Below are 23,080 nucleotides of genomic sequence, written 5' to 3' on the forward strand. Positions count from 1 at the left end.
ATTGGCCATCATTGGGAAGAGAGGCCCCTTGGTCTTGCAAACTTTATATGACCCAGCACAAGGGAAGGCCTGGGCCAAGTAGTGGGAGTGGGTGCGTAGGGGAGCAGGGACGGGGGGTATAGGGAACTTTCGGGATAGCATTTGAAATGTAAATAAAGAAAGTAATAATAATTAAAAAATAAAATAAAATAAAAAGAAATTAAAAAAAAGAAGGCTGAGGTTTGAGGGATAGAAGGTTACAGGCAAAGTCCAAAGCCTGAGCAAGCAAACAAGAGAAATTCTGCCTCAAAAGACAAAATACAGGAAAGGGAGGGAAATAAGGAAAGACAGAGAAAGAAAGTGGTGGTGGGAGAAGAGAGAGAAAAGGAGAGGAGGGAGGTGAAGGAAAGACAGACAGACAAGAGTGAAACTCTCTGGAAAGTCAATCCTCGTTCTTTCAATTGTCTAGTCAGTTGTGATTTTGAGGTTTGATTTTCAAATATGACATTTTATTTAAGCCTTGGCTAATACAGTCAAGGTTTCCAGTTGTCTCCCGTTAGATGAACAGGTTATGATTTAATTAATGAATAGCCATCTTTCTATGGAAGCAAAAGCACGAACGTAGAGTTTCCTAGTTTTGTAGGGACCAAGTTTTAACTTTATTCACATATATTCTTGACCAAACTGTCTTGATCAATCTATACATAAGTAAAAGACAAAAGACAAAGGTTGTTTTGCATTGGTTGGGTTTGTGTGTGTGTGTTTGTGTTTGTTTCCTAAAATGTAAAATATCCAAGAAACAGTTACCCCTCGAGCAATGGGGTCAGGAATGATTAACTGTTTTGCTTGAATCTCAGAAAACATATTTACGAATCTGACAGTTATTCCTATATCTCTGGTAATTCTAACAAGTCCGCTCCTTTATTTCCCATGAGTCTCTTAGGGCTCAGAGTTCTTGCCAGAGCATCCAGAGTAGAAACAAACAAACAAACAACAGGCAAAACTATGTAGGTAGAGACTTAGAATGGTTGAGAATGGAGATCATATAAATAAGACATTTATTTATGTGGAATGCAATGTTTGAAATAATAGCTAGAATTATAATTGATAAAATGACATAGAATATATCAAATTTTCATCCCTTGAGTAACTGCCAGTTTTCTGAGAAATAGATGTGAGACCATTCAACTTCTTCCTTGTTTAGAGGATACTAAGAGTTGAAGCTGGTGTTCATGCATGCTAAGCAAGGGCTCTTCCTACTAAGCTATGCTTGCAGCCCTGTTTCATGTGTCCCTCTTGTTTCTCACACATTCAATTAGCCACCAAATTCTATCCACTGGACTTCTTAAATATCCCTTTACTAACTCATTTTCTCTTTTGCCTCTTGGTACTTGCCTAAGTTAGGGTTTATCTCTCAAGCAGGATATCTGATATGAGCAGCTCATCTGTGTTCTTATTAGTAGTAGTGCAAAAATTTCAACATGATCTCACGGAGACATCTGCATGTACATTGCAGACCACTGTTCATGCTGCTTCTGGGAGAACTCTTACACATGCATCTCATTAGACAGCTAAAGATTTTCAGTGGCAACCATTACTTAGGATGGTACAGAAGTGGCTGATGGAGAACATGAAGGATCATACTGCTGGTCGGTATCAAGAGACCTGCGGGCCATTCCATTCTTTGGAAGCCACACTCAGTGTTCCAATGTAAGCAGCTCTGATGAAATCCAGGCAGCTGCCAACTCCCATTCTGGGGGAGTGTTGTTTGAGGTACATGCTATCACTAGTATTTTTAACAATGCATTGACACAGCAATAAGAATTCCAAAGACCTCCCCCTAAATACCTGCTTATGTAACTAATTACAGTGGCTTCAAATAGCCCTGAGCTTTCAGTCAAAGCAAACACCCACTTACCGAGTGAAAGTACCTCTGTGTAAATGAAGAATGTTAGATTGTTTTCTTTACATAATCTCTCTAAAGAGAGCCTCTCACCCTATTCCTAAGGGTGACACTGTCACCTTGAATTGTCTGAGTTCCTGCAATATCTAAGGGAACTACTTATACGGTACTCAGAGTAACAGATAATGTATTTAGGAACGATGGGCCACATCAGGTACTTCTGTGTCTGTCAAAGAGCTTTGCTGTAGCAACTGCTTTGAAAAAGCACTTCTTCATCCGATGTGTTGAGAGCAAAGTCTTTTGTATTTGCAGTTCTTATTGTGTATTTTCGGCACCCCCACTGTACTCTAAACAAGTCATTCCAATTAGTATATCTACTAATAGTGGACATGATGGCGCACATTGAATTTATACAATGCAATACACGCTCTGTCCTTGGCATTCAAATACTCAGAGTCTGTATCATGTCACAGAATATAAGAGAAAGAATTTAATATAGAGGGCAACAAAATATTATGCTGAATCATGTATATTCAACTTAAAGATTGCTGCAAAATATCTGGGTGGAATGTATTCTTCTGCATAATCAAGTACAGTTCAAATCATGGAGTTCCAAACACAAGGTGAAATATTCTGGTCACTTCTTGACTTTAGTATACTGTGTCTTATATATGAAATTAAAGATAAGTAATTTTTTTGAGACAGGAGGTCTCAACACCAGCGGTTCTCAACCTGTGAGTCACAACCCTTTTGTGAGTTGAATGACCCTTTCGCAGGGATCGAATATCAGACATTCTGCATGTCAGATATTTATATTATGACTCATAACAGTAGCAAAATTACAGTTATGAAGTAACAACAAAAATAATGTTATGGCTGGGGATTACTACAACCCAAGGAACTGTATTAAAGGACCAAAGCATTTAGAAGGCTGAGAACCACTGCTTTTATACAGTCCTGGGTGCCCCAGAACTTACTATGCAGATCTGGCTGGCCTTGAATTCACTATGATCCCCTGCCTCAATTAAAATCCCTTGCTTGGATTAAAGGTGTGTGTTACCATGCTTGGAAAGATAGATAGATAGATAGATAGATAGATAGATAGATAGATAGATAGATAGATAGATAGATAGATAGATAATAAATAGAATATATATATACCATGAGAAGCTCCTTTATGCCTCAGTTAATGCGTTTAGTTAGAGGACTATTTGTTAGAGGGACTTTTAATTACAGGACTCTCCAGTAGGGGAGGCTTTTAGTTACAGGACCCTCCAGTAAGAAGGCTTAGCTATAGGATGCCTTAGTGGTGGGAAGGGGGACTTTTAGTTACAGGACCCTCTGGTAGGGGGACTTTTTTTACGACTGTGGAGTCAGGTTTGGATTTCCCATCCTGCCCTCTGGCTTCCAGAGCCTACCACAGACTGCAGACACTGCCTCCCTGTGGAACCTGTCACACCCTGAAGTCCCATCTGCTTAGCACCTGGAAGAAAGCAGATGGCAGCCCTGACAGGTAGCTCTGAAGCTAAGTCCCAAGGGATCCTGGGAAGGAGAGGAAACTCTTCAGCATTCTGAGCTCAGCTGCATCCGCTCAGATAACAAATTGTCTTCCAGGCTTGAGAAAGGCCCTGTCCAGGTCGTCACCCAAAGTACATCACAGGGACCTTTGAGCTGTCTCCTTTCAGTTTCTCTTAAAAAAAAAAAAAAAAAAAAAAAAAACCTGAAACATACTGTTTGTCCTGCAAACTTTCACTCACCTAGAAGCAAGCTCTGGGTGGTATGAAAACCGTATCTCCAGGACAACATCAGGAAAGGTCTGGATCTTTTAATCCCCCTTTAGCTGAATATACTCTCCTTAAAGAACCCTGGAAACATATTTTGTTTGTATTACAAGTTGGAGCTGATGGAAGGATTTTGGTGTCGAGGGTCATGGTCTGTTTTAATTTATTTTATTAAGACCAGTAAATCACTCAACAGCCAGTTTCTAATTAGACAGAAACTGTTGATACAGCTTTTTTAAAATAGCATACAAGTTGTCAGCCCTTTAAATATCTAACTTGACTATGATAAGGAACCTTATGAGCCCTGTAACCCAGCTTACAGATAAAGAAGTATCGGAGGATGTGAATGAAGTTGGAAAAGCCAGAGTAATAAAGCATGGCCAAATGAGCGTTTGAGCCAAAATTGCTTGAATTTTAGAACTATGTCACTATTTCCAGGGACTGCCTGTGAGGCCAAAGTAGCCAGCCTTCACCATTACAACCAGGTCTGGGGACCTCTATGATATACAGTGGGGTCCTCCTTCTAAGGAACATGGAAGAGAGCTTAGTCCATTTCCTAACACTTTACAAAAGCAGGTGGAAGAATTTTTTCATTAGTTAATTTATTTATTAATTCACTTTACATCTCAATCACAGCCCCTTCTCCTCCCAGTCCCCCACCATTGGTCCTCCACCTATTCCCCTTCCTCTTCACCTTTGAGGACAGGGAAATCCTCCCCTGGGTACCAACCCATACTAGCATCTCAAGTCACTACAGGACTAAGTATGTTCTCTCCCACTGAGGTCATCAAGAATTCTTTGTGCTGAAGCTTTAACCTTCAAGAAAGAACAGTGATGATTTGTTGAAAAGAAGTATTGATTGTCATATTATGAGAAATTAAGCCACTGAAACTTAAAAGCAAACAGAGAGAGGCTTCCTTGATCAAAGTGTGGGCGCCAACCCCTGTGAGCTAGGACAGGGGTTTCATTAGGAAGACACAGCAAGGAGGGATATTTTTGTGCTACTTGAAAGAAAAGCAGTGCAGGTGTGTGTAGTGAGGAAAACAAAGCCCACAGGGCTACAGTGCAAGTCAGGCTGCTCAGAACCTGCCTTGCTCAGATTATTTCTATCACAAGACCCGATTTCACTTTGACGCAACTGCCTAGCTTAGTATTTCTACCTATTGCATAGAAATCTAGATAAATTCAGTATTAAAGCTTTAGGGCTATCCAACCACTTAGGCTTCTCTCCGTTTGTTACAACCACTTGAATTTTTTTTGGGGGGGGGGATATTTTCTTTTTATTATTATTATTATTATTTTCTTTATTTACATTTCAAATGCTATCCCGAAAGTTTCCTATACCCCTCCCCCCCACCTCTGCTCCCCTACCCACCCACTCCCACTACTTGGCCCAGGCCTTGCCTTGTGCTGGATCATATAAAGTTTGCAAGACCAAGGGGCCTCTATTCCCAGTGATGGCCGATTAGGCCATCTTCTGCTACATATGCAGCTAACCACTTGAATTTTTTAAAGCTAAAATATTTTCTAAGTAACTACCTAGATATATAATCAAAAGAAAGGATATAATTTGCGAATATTATTAAGGATATAAAAACAAAACAAAAAGGAAGGATTGTGTCGTGAACTATTCTCATTTGAACATGAAACTTTATCATTCTTCACTAAAACTAGTAAGCTGTTATAATTTAGTGTATTTCTGACGTAGGTCCCAGCTTCCAATACACTTAGCTTGGTTTACCATATCAGACAAGTGACTACAAGGAGAATACTAATTTTAGTGTTAAACATAAATAAAAATGTATAGAAAGACTTTTGATTTACCTGTGAAGAAATAAAACAAAGTACTTTTTTTTTGTTTTGTTTTTCAAGACAGGGTTTCTCTGTATAGCCCTGGCTGTCCTGGAACTTACTTTGTAGACCAGTCTGGCCTCAAACTCAGAAATCCCCCTGTCTCTGCCTCCCGAGTGCTGGGACCAAAGGCGTGCGCCACTATGCCCGGCAGTACTTATTTTTTAAAATCTTTAATAAGTTTTGGTTAATCTTTTGCAATGAAGCAAAATAGCATTTTTAAACCCATATGCTCTTTGCTCTAGTTTTTTTTCAAATATTTTGATGTTTTCTTTGTAATGTGTACTTTCTTAAGGCATCAAGATATTCCTCTTTCAAATAACATTTAAGACTAATTTCAAAATATACCTCACAAGTCCACAAAATGTTAACACAGTTGCAAAGCTAAGCCATTACAGTCTCATTCTTTGTGCTGAGAAAAATATTATTTAGCTCCCACATGGAGCTGCCAGATAAGAGAATATGCCTTTATCAAATGACATTCAATCATTTTCATAATCGAGGCAGGAAGTATTGGTCATAGTAATGATCAGTTGTAAGGATCTCATTAGGATGCATATCACAAACTATATTTTCAAAGCATGCCTCTCCTCTGGGGGGATTTCAAAGAAAAGGTAATTCAGTGGGGATACATTGGACTTAAGCAAGTGTCGTGCCCTTTCACACCCTTTCTCTAGCATTTTGCTGACAGAGCTCAATAATTATCCCTCATTGTGTATCTAAGGGAGCTGACTTTCCGACATCAGAATAGCTTCTAAGGGGGAACTGTAAGAACATGTGGAGGAATGTTCTGAGCTAGTTAGAGAGAGGACAAAGAGAAAATGGAAAGGAGAAAAGATAGGTAAGTAATGGGCCAAGAAAGAGATGAGAAGCGTATTGATGGAAAGACAATAGAACACTGGGGTCTGAACTGTGTTGCTGAAGACCTAAGTGGTACTCCACCACAGCTTTGGTAAAAGCTGTACTTTTGACTCCATGTTCTCTCACAGAGACAAAGTGTGGAGCAGAGACTGAAGGAATGACCATCCAGAGACTGCCCCACTTGGGGATCCGTCCCATAAACAACCACCAAACCCAGACACTATGGCAGATGCCAACAAGAGCTTGTTGACGGGAGCCTGATAGAGCTGTCTCCTGAGAGGCTCTGCCAATGCCTGGTGATACAGAAGCGGATGCTCACAGTCATCCATTGGACAGAGCACAAGGTCCCCAATGAAAGAGCTAGAGAAAGTACCCAAGGAGCTGAAGGGGTCTGAAGCACCATAGGAGGAACATCAATATGAACTAACTAGTACCCCCAGAGCTCCTTGGAACTAAACCTCTAATCAAAGAAAACACATGGTGAAACTTGTGGCTCTAGCTGTATATGTATCAGAGGATGGCCTAGTTGGTCATCAATGGGAGGAGAGGCCCTTAGTCCTGTGAAGGTTCTATGCCCCAGTATTGGAGAATACTGGGACCAGGAATGGGAGTAGTTAGGTTGGGGAGCAGGGGGAGAGGGGAAGGGATAGGGGATTTTGGAGGGGAAACTAGGAAAGGGGATAACATTTGAAATGTAAATAAAGAAAATATCTAATAAAAATAAATTAATAATAATAATGAATACATAAATGTAAAAAAAAGAAAGATACAATCTGTACTCCCTATATCCATTAAACTCAGACATTTAGTAGAGATATGAATTAAGTATCCAAAAAGGTTTCATTGGATGTATAGTTGATACATTTAAAAATGAATTGGAAATAAAAGAAAACTGTATTTTCTTTCTAAAATGCTAACATTGCTTCTAGATCACATAAACCTATGTCACAATGGCTAGTAATCTTATTTAATTTCATAATTCTAGATTCATATAGCTAGTGAGATAATCCGAGAAAATATATAAGCCTGTTTCATTTCACAGCATGCTTCATATATAGGAACTGCTCAAAAGATAAATATCATTAGACCAAAGGAATAAAAAAGAAAGGTAAAGAGCCATGTGAGGATGTATTCATAACTCAAACTCAACACAAAGGTGACATTGAGTCATCAAATTCATGAGATTTTTCTTTGTTGAGAAAGAGCTGTTTAGCCAAGAGCAAGGGCATTTCAGGTCAGGGATTAAGTACATTAAGATTTACTATACCCTTAATACCAGGAGTCTATTGGCATTCACTTGTAGCTTTAAACAGCATGCATTACCCACACAGTCCATTGTGAAGAAGGCTGATGTATCTCTGTGAGTTTATTGTTTGTAACTTGATCCTAGGGATGAGGGACTATAGATGCTCAGTTACCCTATCTCCTCCTCTGCCATTCTTGTCTACATGAAACTTGATGACATGTCACACTCACTTTATCCTTCTCATTCCAGTCTACCCCTTGACTCTGTTTCAACAACTGATTTATCTCTGTTACTTTTATAGATGACTTGAGAGGGGTTACAAACGAAACAAAAGTGACCTGGAAGTCTGTACCACTTGGTACAACCAGGGCTTCTCTTTAGAATGCTGATATGTGTGAGCACACTTTAAATGAGCCCTACTGAATGTTTGTAATTTTGCAGCAGGTGTACTTACATGAGTTCTTTAACACTCTTTTCTGTTCTGCAATGTTCCTTATGTTTTATTCTTTTGTGATTGTATTTATGGGCTTTATGCATATTACAAAGTCATAAACTCTTTTAAGAAAGAAAATGCATTTTCCTTCTATTTGTCTTTATCTTGTTTTTATATCCAGTACTCTACCTTCCCAGACACTTAATACAGATATGTTTAATGTGTCAGAGTGGAGGGAAATCTATATAATTTCCAACAACTCCCACACCTCCAAGTGTCAAGTTTTTTCTAAAATGCCCTTAACACTCCATAAGGGGTTCTTTGGAAAAAAACACAGGTGTGGAAACATTTATTTTCAGAATACTGTGTATTCCAGAAGATGTTTAAAAATATCTTTCTAAGGCTCACAAACGTTAGGTAATGTGCTTTAGAGGAAGTTGTGAGAAAGATAAAATGTGCATATGTACAGATGTATGGTATCCATGTCATCTTTCCTCCCCAGTACACAATCCCATCTCTGGTGTACTCCAGAAGTTCAGTGTTTAATATTACAATCAAAGAAAACTTTGGAGGGCATAACTGCCTTATTCACTATCAATCCCAATCTCAATGTTACCTCAGTTCCCACATTGCAAGTTGCAGTCATTCTGGAAGTTCCAGAAATACAATGTACTTAAACTCCTGTGCAGACCTTATGCGCACTGTGTCTCTCTATGTACAAAAGCCAGGAAGAATCTCATGGTTACTCTGTCTTCACAGTTTTGCTCAAATGCCACCTTCTCTGAAAAGCTTACTACCTTATAGGCCATGGGGTTCTTTCTTAGCATTCCCTAAGCACTTTATATTAACTGATATCAGATAGGTAGGTAGAGAGATGATAGATTAGATAAATGACAGACAGATGATAGATAAATGCAGATATGATAGATAGATGATAGGTAGGTAGGTAGGTGGATGATAGATAGATAGATAGATAGATAGATAGATAGATAGATAGATAGATAGATAGATAGATAGATAGATGACAGATAATCCTACTTATTTATCACTTCTACCTCATTCTTCTATTCCAGCCCATAACCACAGTCTCTGAAGTAACTAACTGTACTATTCACCACTCTATCCTGGGCCCATTGGATATCTGAACAAAAAGTCTGCTTTATTATCTGTTTCTACCCATGTGTAACATCCTTAGATACCCAGATATGTTCACTAAACTCAGGTCTAATGTAAATGTCTCCAATGATTGACTTTCCCTATCTTTCCTATTGCTTAGACAATGATTCTTATTTAAACATTTTTAAAAATAAAATTACAACAACAGCACTGTCCCACCTTTCCTTTCCTCCCTACAGCTCTTATTGTGTTCCCCCTTACTTCCTTTCAAATTCATGGACTCTCTTTTTTTAACTCTCTCTCTCTCGCTCTCTCTCTCTCTCTCTCTCTCTCTCTCTCTCTCTCTCTCTCNTCTCTCTCTCTCTCTCTCTCTCTCTCTCTCTCTCTCTCTCTCTCACACACACACACACACACACACACACACACACACACACACACACACAGACATATGCACACATAATATATGCATACATGCATACATACATACATACACACATATAATACATACATATATGTATGAATAAATACATACATGCAGAGTCCTTATTAAGCCTATTTAATGAGTTGTTTGTATGTGTATATAATCATCGCCACTCTTGACCACATGGTGTTGGATAATCAGTTAGTGGTCTTCTCCCTTTGGAAAAGAACTTCTCCCATCCTCAGAATTCCTTAATTGCCTATAGCTCTTTGTTTAAGGGTGAGGCCCCATGAGATTGTCCCATTCTGTTAGCATGTCTGTTGGTGTTGTCCTTGTTCATGTCTTATTCAGCCAGCCATATTGTTGAGGTATCATGGGTGTCATTTCTAATAGCCACAGTCTCACAGCTGACTTCTTGACACTTTGATTCTTATGATATTTCTGCCCCTTACCCCCTTTTCTGTGATATTTTCTCAGTCTTGTGTATAGAAGTTGTATTATAGATGTATTTATTTAAGTGGGTAACCCATGATCAACTATTCTCTGAATTTTGACCAATTGTGGTTTTCTGTGTTGGTCTTTGTTCTTTGCAAAGAGAAGCCTCTTTGATGAGGAGTGAGAGCTACACTTACCTGTGGGTTAAAGGATAAATATTTGCAATTAGGAATTATGCTGATCTCGTAAAGTGGAGGCTATAAGTTCACCTCTAAGACCTATGAACATACTAGACTTGGGTAGTTGGGTAAATTTCTAGTACCAGGCATGGTTTCTCTCCTGCTAAGGGAGTATTAAATCCAATTAGACAGTTAATGGTTACCACCATGACATTAGTGTCACTCTTGAGCCATCAGGAATATCTTGTCATACTGGCCAATAACATGATTCAGACTAAATAAGACTGTTGGTTGATTCCCTTTCTTGTCAGCTTATATGGTAACTTCTAGAAATACAAATGTTAGTCCTTGTCAGGCTTTTAGGGAGGGTGAAGCTCTGACCATTTATCTAAGGTGCATAGTGTTTTCAGCAACAGGGGCTTATCTTCATTCCGTGTAGAGGATGTTCTTAACTCCACCCTGTAAGTTGTCAGTATGGCCTGTTTTTCAACTCGGCTGCTGATAGCCTAAGTGCCGCATTCCTCGTAAGGCCTGTGTTTATAAACAGAGCCTTTAAAGGGAAGAAATTCCTAATACAAGGAAAGGTTATGATGATGAGACATTAAATACTTCTGCAAAAAGGAGTAGCTCAACATAGGGACTTGTAGAATTCCTCCAGTATTCATCTACCTGGCAGCCAATTTCCTTCCTGCAGATCAGCACCACAGCTTTGTACTGTTTGATGTCAAATACTTGTCTTTGAACAGCCATTACAATTCCCTTGTGAACAACTTGCCTAAAAAAAAAAAATAATAATAATATCACTTTTAATAGAAAATGAGGTGATAAGATCACGAATATGAGCTCTAGAGAAACAACATATTAATTTTCATAGCTTTGTGGGTAAAGTTGAGATTTTTTTTTCTCCTTGGGTCCTTAATTTCCTTGATTAAGAATTTATAAATGGGTTTCAAAAACAATTTTATTAGAGTTTGAAAAATAGAGCTGGAATGATGCAAATATCGCAATTGCCAGGAGAAGAGATATGAAGGGAGGAAGAGAGAAGAGAAGATTCAGTTATGGAATAGCAAACAAGATGGACCAGATTTGAATGTCAGGCAGGGAACCTCTAGAGACAAGGGAGTCAGGCAGCCCAGAGTGTCTCAAGAGCATGATCAGGCTTTGACCAGTATTCAAAAGAAAAAGAGATAGAGAAAAGCAAAAGAATAACACAGAAAAGCTCAGATGCCTAAGTGCTGGTAATGGAAGGCTACAAGTGTCTGTACCACATGGGGTAAGGGTGTTCCAGGAAGAATAAGCACATTATCTCACTCAAGGGTTAAGTATTCTTCCCACCATCTTAGCATGGATTTAGATGAATTGGATTTCCCAAGGGTGGTGACTTGCAAGTCCAGGTAATTGACAGGCCCAACTGGAAAAACTATTAAGGCAGGAGAGAGTGGTGTGTCATGTTTTAATCTTTGGAACTTGTTTCTATCCAGGACATGATACATGTTTTTATTCTTTTGATCAGCAGAAAATAGCTTTTCCTCAATGGGGCTCAACAGAACTCTAATAGTCATTTCTGGCTGCCTTCAAGGTTACTGTAGAGTTTATGCCTAAAGGATTGAGTCCTTAAAACATGGGTGGAAATTAGAAAAGAGGCATCACCAATTTCCAGTATGAAAATACAAAGCTGCAGTTCCAAAGCTGTACATCAGAGGGGATTAGCATCCTGGCTAGAAATTTAATCACACATTGACTTATGGTCCCTTGGTTGGTAGTGCTATTTAGGAGAAGAATGATAACATATCAGAGATGGTGCTGGGTGATAGTACACTTGGCTAGCATATGTAAGACCATAAGTCCAATGATCAGTGCATATTCACACACACACACGCACAATCAGATCCCTTCTGACACCTCAGCTCTTCATCTGAAACAGAACTGAGATGAAACTTGGCTTTTGGCCCAAGACAAAAATAGAGCAATTCTTTTGGGGGGCCCCTCCAGTCCTTATGTCTGTCTCCTGTACTAACCAATATAACTCACATTAAATACAGGTGATAACTCTATTTCTATTCAGTTTATAATGTTATGGGAAATTTTTTCACAAACAGGAAAAATCCAACATGTGTGTGATAGTGTGTTTAAAGCAAACAAATATGGTAGAGGTGATTTGGTAAGGATCTGAAGAACTGATGACTTTTAGAACCTAAGAAGTTTATTAATTCCATTTGTGTTACTGGAGATTTACATCCTAGAGAAAGAGGACAAATTTCTCTGTGTTGCTATATAAGGCCTCTCTCTCTGGGAATTAGTTGAGAGAAGAGAAAGGAGTGAGTTTGTTGAGATTTGAAAGAGATAACCTCTTCTTGCTATGGAAATGAGCACAGGTTGTGCTATTCGCCCATTCTTCCTGTTTTCCTCTTATCACAACAAGGCAGGCTGATCTAGCTGGCTTGGTCTGATGGCTTCACCACTGAGGAATCATGTGGTTTCTGTTGCTGCGATAAGCGCCATAACCAAAAGCAACTTGGGAAGATTACTTCAGCTTCAGTTGGAGGCCATTGTGACAAGCATTCTGGGCCAAATTCAAGGCAGGATGCTGGAAGCAGGAGCTGATGCAGAGGTTATGGGAGGAGTGCTGTTTTACTGGCTTGGTCAGCTGCTTTCTTATAAATCTCTTTCTTATATAATCACTAGCCCAGGACTGGCATTACCCCAGTGATCAGGCTCCTCCCACATCAAGAAAACGGCCTATGGATTTTCAAATAATTTGCATACAAGAATGTGTACCAATCTGATGGTGGCATTTTTCTCAATTGAGGTTCATCTTCCCAGTTGACCCTACCTTGTGTCAAGTTGGGGAAAAAAATAAAATGAAAACGGAACATTATTTAACAAAGAGTGCATCAGGACTTCAGAGATAATATAAGACAAAGTTTTTGCCTCACCTGAAGGAAATAGAGAGGTCAGAGAACCCAGTCATCAGCTCCTGTCTTATTGCAGCAAAAGTAGAAATTAAATCCCTGTGACTTGATCTTGTGCCTGTGTTCTTGACAGCACATTTCAGACACCTGCTGGGAGGTAGAAATAATTTTAAATGACTAGGTGAATTAAACAGTATTATGTAAATACCCTATGTGTTGCATATTAATAAGGACAATCTCCAACTCTGAGCTCTAATCATATCTTATATTAACATATTTGACCCTCACAAGACCTCAAAATTCTTATTTTACGAGCTATAGAAATTATCTCTGGAAGCATAGTCCCCACGTGTCATTTCAAGCACTAATAGATCTTATGTCCAGAAGCTTAAGACACCTGTACTCTGTCAGAGTTGTGGCAGGGACCCTAAGCATCATGGGTGGCCCCTCGAGTCCTTTCATAGAACCACTATCTTGCACATTCTCTCTTCGGAGTATACTTAATTACTATGCCAAAATATGCACATGTGTTATGAATATAAGTGTTGGAGGCAGAAACAAGAATGAAACAATTGGCAGTGCGATTGACACGTAGCTGAGCATCCATTACTTGCTTATTCTCTTTTCCACTCATCTTCTCATCGATGCCTTGAAGCCATATCAGTATAACCGGTCCTCATAGACTAGGGGAAAAGTTGCCTAGGACAACACAAATCAAGATCTTAAGTCTCTGTCGCTTGGACTGAATCAATCCTGCCAAGCTCGGCTCATCGACTGCGCTGGCATACTCTGTTGAAATTATTTTATGTCCCGGTTGGCTAGCATTTTTATTTTACTTCAGCAGCACAGAAATCCTGTGTCTAATTTTTTTTTTTAATTTCCCTCTCCGAAAGACAATACAAAATGCTGCATTTTCTCAGCTTCAGATATGACAAAAGGAATCACAGCTGTTCTCTCTTAGGGGCATTTTAATGCTTTGGAGATCTCATCTAGAAAAATGATCTTTTTATTCTTCTTTAATCAAATACCTTGTAGGAAGTTGTTTTCCCATTATTTGCTCATCACTTCCAAATATGAAATTGTGTGATGGAAAAACCAAAATAAATAATGGTTTCATTTAATCCTATCTTGTATTTACATTTTTACAAGGGGGGAATGAAAAAAAAAATCTTAGGAAACAAATACAGAGGAATTATTCATAGAAATAAAAAAAATCTTATCATTCTTTTTTAAAATGCCACTAGCTCCTTCATGTGAGGGAAAACTTTCTTTTCAGTAATAAAAGGCAGTTGACCATCTAAAGGTTTATAATATCCTTACAGAATCTGCCTCATTGAAAATCAATGCAATCTGTATTACAATTGCCTTGGCCAGGAACTATGCTGACAAACTATTTCACGGTCACAAAATTATCTGAATGTTAACCTAGCATCTAATGAAGCAAGTGCCTGGCTTGCCTCTTTATAATTTCAAAGCACTATTGAGTAATTTTTGCCCTGCACAGTTGTCTACAACATGAACATCTCCACATTATCTTGTCTATGTGTGAAAATATTCTCTAATTATAACTCTGCGTTTAATTTCTACTTCACTGTAGAGGTGTGGACTGGCTGGAAGTGATTTAAGAACTACAAAGTAGTAGGTTTCAATACAAGCTGAGGGATCCAGGGATATTACTGCATTGCTGTCATTGAGCAGACTCTGATTGCTCTGAGACAGTGCTGTGACCGGTAATTTTATTGATTCACCTTGCAACAATTTACCTACTGGAGACAACCTAAGCTGGCATTTTCCTTATGCTGCACTCGGAATCTGAAATGCTGCAGAATTTCCTAACTGACAGTTTTGCTTCAGAGTCATCCTGACCCCCAAACTCTTTCTCTGTAGTGCATGAGTATAAGAGTTGGGAAAAAGTGCACTAAGTCTTTCATGGGAATAAACCATCCAACATTTTCACACTCAATTACCAACCTATCCCCTTGATAAGACAATGCAGAAGGAGACCCCACTGTCTCTAACCTAACATCTCACCCCTCCATTCTGTTCTTTGAGCATCCTATGTCCTTTGTGCATGCAAATTCTTCTCCTTTGATGACTGTCTTACACTCACTAAGGTGCCCTGTCTCAACAGACAGGTGACTTATTGTCCTGCATGTGCCTCAAGCAAAGTGAAAGCTGCTGGGGAAATGATACAGGAAATGAAGGTAATTGAAATGTGGATAATAAAGGAGGGACAACATTTGAAACATAAATAAATAAAATAACCAATAAAAGAAAGGGGAAAAAAGAAAAGTGGATAATATCATTTTAAATTGTCCAATTTTAGCAAAATATTCTCTAAACATACAATATGACTAGTAACTTGCACCTGGAGGTGTGTTCGCTCAGTTAGGAAGTTTTATTCAGGGAATAGGCTTGTTCGAAGCTCCCGGAAGTTATTAGTAAGCAAACCAGGAAAGGTCCAAGCTCTCTGTGTCCTCACTGAAGAAACAGAAAAGGAGCAGTAGAATATATACAATCATCTCAGGTAGAAGTCTTAGCAGGAAGTTCATATAATAGGAGAGTGCAATGGTCTGAAATGGCCTGTCTTTGGGGAATAGAGTGTCCACTTTGGATTATATGATTTATATCATTGTTATAGCTAAGACCTCCATAACTAGAAGTAGTCTTGGCTTTAAGAAGAGTATAGGAAAATATTCAAAGCAAGGAGCACCCCGGACACAAAAATCCCGAGATGGAAATTAACTTGATGTGTTCAAGGGGGAAAAAGAGCGAAAAAGAAGGAGCAAAAGAGACAGGAGAATAGTAGGCAAGGTCAGAAGACATTTCTACCTGTGGCTACACATTGCTCTGCAGGCTTGGTAAAGCGCCCCCATAGCACACCTAGTGCAAAAGCAAACCAGTGGAGGGGGGTTAGGCATAGAAATGATGTAGTATCATTTGCAATTGGAGGAGTGCGCTCTGGCTGTGATACGGAGAGCAGACAGAGGAACAGCAGAATCAGACCATGATATAGCCAGAGACCTGACATCATCTTATGATGTCAACATGGCAGCTGGGCTCAGACCAGCACAGAAATAGAGCAACACTGAAGTCAGCATGTTACCAGTATTCTGCCATTTAAAAATTAAAGACATATCTCTATGGTAACGTAAGAGTGATTTCTCTACCCATGGGAACATCACATTTTGTATGAGAAACGACTATGATAAATGAAGAGACTGAGTCAAATTACAGGCAATACTTTATCTGGCAGGCTACCTCACATGAAGAGGAGAAAGTTGGAAAGGGGGACTACAGGTGAAATAAAGATTTGATGCATGAGTCAAGGGCGTCCAGGAATGTCTAGAAGGATTAGACTTGATATGTGAGGATCTCAGTGGGAACTAACAGGGATGCCTTTTCTACATGTCTGGATTCACTTATCTAGCGAATAAACAGCTCTGTCTATGACTAGCTAGATCTTAACCCGGTGATGAAACAACCAATCCATTGCTCTAATAGTTGTAAGAACATCATTTCTGAAATTTGGCTTTCTTCAGTCTCTTCACATAAGTAGGTTTTTTTTCCCCATATAGCAAGAAAACTGAAAACTTAACTTCTAGATCCTGTAATCATCACTCCATATATTCATGTCTCCTCCTATTAAAGATAAGAAAACTGAAGACAACACAGACAGTGGACTAGGTAGATGTTTCCCTCAGTTAGAATGAGTTGTATGCTACAACTCAAGTCAAACGATCTTCTAAACAATTCTTTGCATTAACCTTACTGAATGTATTACCACTTCAAGGAAGTCCTCTACAAGACATAAATATTTGCTGCATTCCATCTTCATTTCTCCTACTTATAAGTATCTAATGATCAATTAGTTTGATAAGAGAAACTCTTTGCTATTTTTTCCAATAGTAGAATGTTCTCATGTCCATAATATGTTTGATTGAGTTTCTAAGGACCGCAGCAGGGTAGGTTGGCTGAGCCACCTGCATGGACATGTTGTCACTGTCAAAAGGAATTTTGATCCAAGATGTGAAAACACCTCATTTATATAGTACATGTACATACATATAAACATGGACCAGAAACTCATTCTTTAATACAACTCATTTACTTTAATACAATGGAGAGGGGGAGCTACAATGAAGGTATATCTTTTATAAGGTAATTTTTAAAAAGTGGAAATTAGGCAACTTCAAAAGGAAGGTTAGCAGCTGGTCAAACTTAGAAAAGCTGGGCTATTTAAAAATCTACACACCTTTAAATTTTTGGCTTTTGTCCAGTCATACAATGAGCATCTTCCTTGTCCACTTTAATCTTCAGGTGAGACCCGAGAGATACGTATCTTTCTTGCTGCTGCTAAAGTTCCCCAGAGGTTTCTTTAATGACAAAAATGAGCTAAGGTCACACATAGCAGCACCTTCTTAAAATGAAACAGCTTTGGAGATAAGAGCTCTCTCAGATGATCAGACAGAATTTAAGAAAAACATTAACAAAAACATTATGTCAAATTTTATATAAAAAATACACCAAATAAATGAGCAATTTTTATATTGTGGCCAAATACAAATGAGAACACACCACTCGGATCTGTAGCATAATACACAAATCTCCTTTTTTGAAGCTTTCCAAACTTCTTTGCAAGACCCAACATGGACTAAACAAGACCCAACAAGGACTCAACATGAAGCTTGATATTATTTACTGATAATTTTATTTAGCTGGGTGTTTTCTCTGTGTGTACATTTGTGCACCAAACAAGTGTCTGGTTTCCCTAAAGATTAGATTAGAAGTCAGATCCCCTGGAACAGGGGTTACAGATGGTCATAAGCTGCCTTCTGCATTCTGGGAATTGAAAACCAGATCCTCTGGAAGAACAGCCAGTGCTCTCAACCACTGAGCCCTCTCACTAGCCCTGGTTTAGTTTTATAAAAGAAAAGATTGAAATAGCATGATTACAAAGATCCCATGGAAGCTGTTGGTGCACCAAGGGAGACCCTCAAATTCAATTGTTGTTAAGAAGTAAGTTGCTCATTTGGATTTGTTCTAATTTCTTAACATATTATAGCTATTGTAATAGTTATCATGTAAGGACAGGTACACAGCGGTGATATTGTTCCTTTTCAATGTTTGATCATTCTTCAAGTTGCATTTCTATTCTCTGAACATCTAATCTTTTCATGTTTTCAATACATGCTAGGGTTACTTTTATGCATGTTACAACCAAAACACAAGTAAGTATTCCACATCTAAGTGTCTATCTCATGTGCAAGCTAGAGGCCCAGCAGTTCCCTGGAATCTCTTATAGTCAGCATATTCTTCAGTATGCTACTTCTGCTCTTTGTAGAGAAACGTTCTCTGCTAAGAATCAACTCTTTTATACCCTTGCGAGATCATATCTTCTGACTCCGTTCACGTACGAAGTACTTACAGCATGAACTAACTTTTGTGCTTGCATCTTACCTGCTACCAATAGCATACTTTCAACCCTACCAGTCATTCTGGAGCCTGCTTTTGGGCTCAACATTCTATCAGCTATTATCACTGAAGTATGGAGACTGCTGTGGCAAAAAAAAAAAAAGAAAGAAATTTCCAAATAGATGAAAATTGTTCAAAGGCCATCAGGGAGCACCCTCACTGGGTGAGGAGAATTGGTAATTCTGTGTCCATTCACATGAGCTTGAAGGAGAAATGACCACTTTGCTTGCCCAATTCCTAGAATGATGATCTTATGCACAGTCCCTCAAGTCCAACTTGGAAGCTGACTTCAAATCACTATTACTTTTAATTGGTAATTTGGTGGTACTACCTGAAAATCTTACAGCCTCATTGGGTAGTTTATCTTCAGGAAAAGATAAGTCTGAGATAGAGTCAGGTGTGTGGGGAAAATTTGTACAGGCCCAGCAAGTGTACCACAGGCAAGAAGTGTTTCCACACCACACTAGCTGTTACAAAGGCATTTATCCTATTCAGAACTGCTCATTTAATCTCAGTAGTATAAGGGAGTAAGGTTCTTCTTATCTGTATGTTGCTGTGTATCTTAATTCTGGAATGCTTAACATATTTATGTGTAGGATGATTATTTTAATTTTTGGAGCCTGAAGACTGTTTTCTGAGAATTTAAAGGAAAACATCTGGGGCAGGCAAACTATCAAGCTCAGAAACTGCTGGAGAAGGAGACTGGAGAAGAGAAGGAAGAGAAAAAGGCATGCCATTGAAGCCAGCACATAGACCAGGCACATGGCAGGGAAAGAGGCTTAGAGAAAGTCATGAATTCCAAAGTATTCTGACCAGAACCGGAAAGAAATAGGCAGTAAAAGGGGGAAGGATACACAGTGCCTTCCTGACTCATGCCACAGGAGGAGTGAGGACCAGCAGAACCTCTTGGTGTCTCACAAGAACTGGGCTGGGACCAGGATCCTAGGGAGGGAGAGAACAGTGTTTTATTAAAGAAAATTTTATCCTATGTCTTTAACATTGCCTGGGGTGAGATTTGCCACACTCTATTTACAGCTAAACATCAATCATAAACTTGATCTGCCATTAAGGAATTTGACTACATTACTATGTATTAGGAATGAGAACATTTAGGAATCCAAATTTATGAGTCCTTTTTCTATATATATGGCCACTCCGATGTAGCTTTGTAACACACTCTCTCCATCGTCTTTATACCTGTTCGTCATGCAGGTTCTCCCATGTAGCTCCAAGAGGTTGAGACTAAAAGCCTGACTTTCCTCTCCACCCACATCAGTTCCACAATCACCAACCTGCCTTGTGCTTCTTCACTTAGAATAAGAAACTATCCCTTGGAATGTGCATCCTTCTGGTAACTGAAGTCTTCCCCTCTTTCTGTTTTCAAGGATGGGAGGAGCAGTTTTATTGGACACCAGCTGGGCGGGGTAGTGGAAGTGCCAAACAGCAAAGACCAGCGGGTCAAGTCAGCCAGAGCCATTCAAATCACCTACTACCTCCAGACCTATGGTTCTGCCACTCAAGACCTCATAGGGGAGAAGTGGGAGAATGAGTTCTGTAAGCTTATGAGGAAGCTCCAGGATGAGCATCAAGACCTCCAACTGTACTCTCTGGCATCTTTTAGCCTCTGGAGAGACTTTCATAAGACCAGCATCCTGACCAGAAGCAAGGTCCTGGTAAGCCTAGTGCTGATCCTGACCACGGCCACCCTGTCCAGCTCCATGAAGGACTGCTTACGCAGTAAGCCCTTCCTGGGCCTCCTGGGGGTGCTCACAGTGTGCATTTCCATCGCCACTGCAGCCGGGATCTTCTTCATCACTGATGGGAAGTACAACTCCACCCTGCTGGGAATCCCTTTCTTCGCCATGGGTAACTATCCATCCTTGTGGTAATCGAATTCTTGCCAGTTTGGGGCAAGGTAGTACATTTCTTGGCTTCTCAGGTAGAAATGCTTTAGTTTTGCTTTGGTGTGTCTCTGTGATTATGTATTATTTTCCTTGCGGGTTTGTGTTGTTGTTGTTTTTTTTTTTTTTTCCTTTTTGAGACCTTCCAAGGACATTGTAGAATAACCAAACCATCCTTCCTTTAAAGCTAAGGAAGTCAAAAGCCTTTAGATTACACAATATAAGAATTCTTTATTTGTTTCTTCTTTGCAATGGATTAGAAGTATCTGATAGAAAACCAAGGAGAGTTGTTGCCTATGGCAAACATAATTTTGTGCCCTCCAATCATAGCCATCCTCAGGGATAATAACAGGCTAGTTAGTGAGTATGATGAATGAATAGTCTAAGCACAACTGACATGTTGTAATCTCAAATATCTTCTAAAGTAAACTCAAATTTAGTTAATAGCTTTGCACAGAACCTACTCTATAATTTTACCTGTGTAAAAATAAATTTTAAAAAAATTAAGAATTGGCTAGTGCCACTTAGATATATTATCCAGCTTATACGTTTATCTTTGATGAAAATATCATCCTTAAGATTATCAGTTTTCTCCCAACCAGACATGAATGATGTCCTAACTACTAAAAATGTTATATGTATGCAGTGTATGTATGTGGTGTATATGTATGGATATTTACTGTGACCATGAGTGAGGACTCAGTGACAGAGTGGATATGTCTTACTGATAAAGAGGAGATGATGGCAATATTTGTGGTACTCATGAGGTACTGTTCTATGCAGTGTAATCACGTGTAACAATTCATAAACTAAACCTCCAGGTGCTGAACTGACATGAGAAAGGCATTCCTAAGCTATAAAGAATGACTTTTAATGGACTAGCTTAAAATCAGTTGTAAATAAGTTTCACTATGCAAATGTTAAATGCACAGGCATGTATTCAGAAAGCTTTCTATGTGGCTCAAGCACCTATTTTTTTTTTTTAACCATCACAAGCATGTCTGTATTGAGAATCCAACGTCATTATAGTTTAATGAGCTAGCTCATCTATCTAAACCTATAACTCTTGCATAAAATGCCAATAGAAGGTCTTCAAATGATTGTTTTAACATAATATAATTAAAAATAATAGCTGAAAGTAAATGTTCAACAAATGTGTACAAGTTTTTGTAGGTAACATTGCAACAGCTCAGTGAATTTCACAATAATAAAGAAACAATCTTTGGCTTCATGCAATTGAGTCTTAAAATTTTTGCATAGCATCACATATGTATATTTGTTAGCTAATAAAAATAACCTTTCCAAAAAGCATGTTAAATACTTTGCCATTGGTGATAAAGATGAGTTTGAGACTGGATCATTTATACTTTTTATTATTTTCTAAATATTCGAGTCTCTTCTTGACTTGAAAAATGACACAAGATTCCTAAAAATCACCCAATAAGACTCAAAAATAAAACAAGGCTTTCTCAAGCCTTCTCAAAACCAGTGACACCCTAAGTATAGGATAGGAGGATATTTTTCAAGAAAGGAAAGGATTCTACATTCTTTACAAATAAGGATTAAAAAAATAAAACTACCTCTACTGATGCTAGATTGTAATGTCAGCTCCACAAGGGCAGAGTGGTGTTTACATTCCAAATAACAAGAACACTGAAAACCAGAGTGTTGGGAAAGTCCAGACACTTTGTGACTATCTGCTAACCTTTGCAATCACAAATCCACTCTGGACACTGTGGACAGGGACTGTAAGAAGACGGGTCCGGGGTATTCATGGTGCTGCTAAGGCTCTGAGAGGATTGTGCCCACTGTTCTCTGAGGGCAAAGCACCGGAAAAACCCACAAGGATGTGTTTAAAAACTCTGTTTCATCAAGATCAAGATTTCATTTTCATCCCATTTTCTGCCCATGATGTATGTTATACTGAATACTCTGGAGCACCTATTTGTTCTGGTTCTTCACATTAAAATGAAGAATTGGGGCTATTTATATTAAATTTGAAGATGCTACAGCATTATTCTTTTTTTTTTTTTTTTTGTTCATTGAATGTAGGGTTTTGTCATCCCTTTTAAAATTGCAAGGTTTATATTAACTTCTAACGAGACAGAGAGATAGACAGAGAGACAGACAGAGAAACAGAGACAGAGAGAAGCTGACTGACTAATGGTTAGGAAAACCACACACCCTTGCACACAGAGCATCGGACAAACAAATGAGTTCCAGAAAACACATGGTTGTGAAGGTATTGAAGGAGAATGTGGTGTTAAATATAAATAAATACTGTTTGTCAAATTCTTATTTGCCTGTGGCATGACCAACATGGGTTGATGCGAACCCTTTGGCGAATTCCTGTTCGTGAAAATTAATAGTATGGGAGGAAGCCCAACCAACACTTCTTGTAAACCTCTATTTCTGTCCTAGTCTATTTTCTGTTGCTGTGATAAAGCATGAGCAAAAGCAACTTGGGGAGGAAAGTATTTGGCTCACACTTCCACAACATAATCCATCACGAGAGAAGTCAAAGCAAGAACCTGGAGGCAGAACCTGAAGGAGAGACCATGGAGAAGTTCTGCTTACTAACTTGCTC

The 23,080-nt window shown here is 38.9% G+C and overlaps 1 protein-coding gene across 4 annotated transcripts in view; it reads left to right on the forward strand.

The window, feature by feature from the left end:
• Positions 1-23,080, forward strand: part of Ptchd4 (patched domain containing 4) — a 184,700-nt gene that overhangs the window by 42,509 nt on the left and 119,111 nt on the right. For all 4 annotated transcript variants that reach the window (XM_021218301.2, XM_021218298.2, XM_021218299.2 and 1 more), the window contains one exon: positions 19,978-20,458. In XM_021218301.2, the coding sequence (XP_021073960.1) occupies positions 19,978-20,458 (481 nt within the window). The remainder of the gene's footprint in view (positions 1-19,977; positions 20,459-23,080) is intronic.

Source organism: Mus pahari, chromosome 18 (genome assembly GCF_900095145.1).
Source record: "Mus pahari chromosome 18, PAHARI_EIJ_v1.1, whole genome shotgun sequence".
NCBI lineage: Eukaryota > Metazoa > Chordata > Mammalia > Rodentia > Muridae > Mus > Mus pahari.